General features: G+C 66.4%; 1 protein-coding gene across 1 annotated transcript in view; it reads left to right on the forward strand.

Annotated features, from left to right (window-relative positions):
• Nucleotides 1–1,724, forward strand: part of LOC106898177 (collagen alpha-1(II) chain-like) — a 30,797-nt gene that overhangs the window by 19,585 nt on the left and 9,488 nt on the right. The window contains exons 6-9 of the mRNA XM_014959289.1: nucleotides 6–29; nucleotides 965–1,018; nucleotides 1,493–1,600; nucleotides 1,705–1,720. Of these exons, the coding sequence (XP_014814775.1) occupies nucleotides 6–29; nucleotides 965–1,018; nucleotides 1,493–1,600; nucleotides 1,705–1,720 (202 nt within the window). The remainder of the gene's footprint in view (nucleotides 1–5; nucleotides 30–964; nucleotides 1,019–1,492; nucleotides 1,601–1,704; nucleotides 1,721–1,724) is intronic.

Below are 1,724 nucleotides of genomic sequence, written 5' to 3' on the forward strand. Positions count from 1 at the left end.
CCGGCCCGCTGGGACCCAAGGGACAGACGGTAAGACACCCCCCCACACACAACGAGAGCCCCCCGAGATGGGGACCGCGGCCCTGGCCCCACCCACTGCCACCTGGCCACACCCACTCGGGGACATGCCCCGCCCATTCTGCCACCGGCCACCCCCACATTGTCCCCGTGGGTCCCCTCCCCCGGCACCCTTGGGTCACCCCGGTGTCACCCGCACCTGGTCCCCCCCAGGGGCCACTGGGGATGGGGGTGGGGTGGGATGGGGACAATGATGGGATGGGGATGGGGAGGGGATGGGGACAGGGATGAGTTGGAGATGGGGACAGTGATGGGATGGGGACAGTGATGGGATGGAGACAGGAATGGAATGGGGACAGGATGGGGAAAGGGTTGGGAGGGGATGAGGACAAGGAATGGGATGGGGAGGGGATGGGGGCAGGAATGAGATGGGGACAGGGACAGGACGGGGAAAGGGATGGGATGGGGACAAGAACAGGGATGGGATGGGGACAGGGATGGGGACAGGGTTGGGGACAGGGACAGGTAAGAGGACTGGAATGGAGATGGGGATGAGGAAAGGGATGGGGACAAGGCTGGTGTTGGGGACAGGGATGGGGACAAGGACAGGGCTGAGGCTGGGGTCAGGAATGGGGACGAGGATGGGGACAGGATGGGGATGGTGACAGGGATGGGGATGAGGATGTTGACAGGGATGGAGATGGTCACACGGATGGGGACGAGGGTGGAGATGGTGACAGGGATGGGGACAGGGATGGAGATGGCGGTGAAGGTGAGGACAAGGCTGGGCTGGGGCCAGGGATGGGGACAAGGATGGGGACGAGGATGGAGATGGTCACAGGGATGGGGACAGGGATGGGGACAAGGAAGAAGATGCAGCCGTGACCCCCGGAGAAGGGCCATGGGGACATCACGGCCCTGTCCCCCACCGTCCCCTCTGTCCCCAGGGAGAACCCGGCATCGCGGGCTTCAAGGGCGAGCAGGGACCCAAGGGCGAGACGGTGAGTCCTGGTGACAGGGGGGTTGGGGGGACACACAGAGGGGACACCCCCCCCATCACCCCCCACGTTGCCGGGGTCAGGATGTGGGGGTGGGAGAAGATCCATCCCCCCCCAGCCCCTCGCTCATGGCCGCAGCGTCTGGTCGGCGTCTAACAAACCTCTTCCCCTAACGAGGCCCCTCGAGGGGCAGCGTCCCCCCCTCCCATGGGGTGGGGGGGGGAACAATAGGCGCTGTGTTCATGTCCCCCCGTCCTCCCCCCCCGCCGGGGACATTCCCCCCTTCGCTTCATTAACCAGCCTCAATAGCCGCCGAGCCCCGGCGCCAGCGGGACACGTGGCCACGGCCAGGGGCTCCTGTGTCCCCCCCACCCCCCAACTCCCCGGGGTCAGTGATTTATTGGTGACCCCCACTTCGATGTGCCCTGGGGGGGGAGGAAGGCTCCCCAGTGACCCCTTTTTCCTCCTCTTCCTCAGGGACCCGCAGGACCCCAAGGTGCCCCCGGACCGGCTGGTGAGGAAGGCAAGAGAGGAGCCCGCGGTGAGCCCGGTGCTGCCGGCCCCGTGGGACCACCTGGAGAGAGGGTGCGTGGCCCCCCCCCACTCCATACCCCCCCCAGCATCTCGTTGCCCCCCCCAAAACCTTCCTCCCCCCACCCAACATCACTTCTCCTCCTCTTCCTCCATAGGGTGCTCCTGGCAATCGTGG

The sequence above is a fragment of the Calidris pugnax genome, unplaced genomic scaffold (assembly GCF_001431845.1).
Source record: "Calidris pugnax isolate Ruff unplaced genomic scaffold, ASM143184v1 scaffold324, whole genome shotgun sequence".
In the NCBI taxonomy this organism is placed as follows: domain Eukaryota; kingdom Metazoa; phylum Chordata; class Aves; order Charadriiformes; family Scolopacidae; genus Calidris; species Calidris pugnax.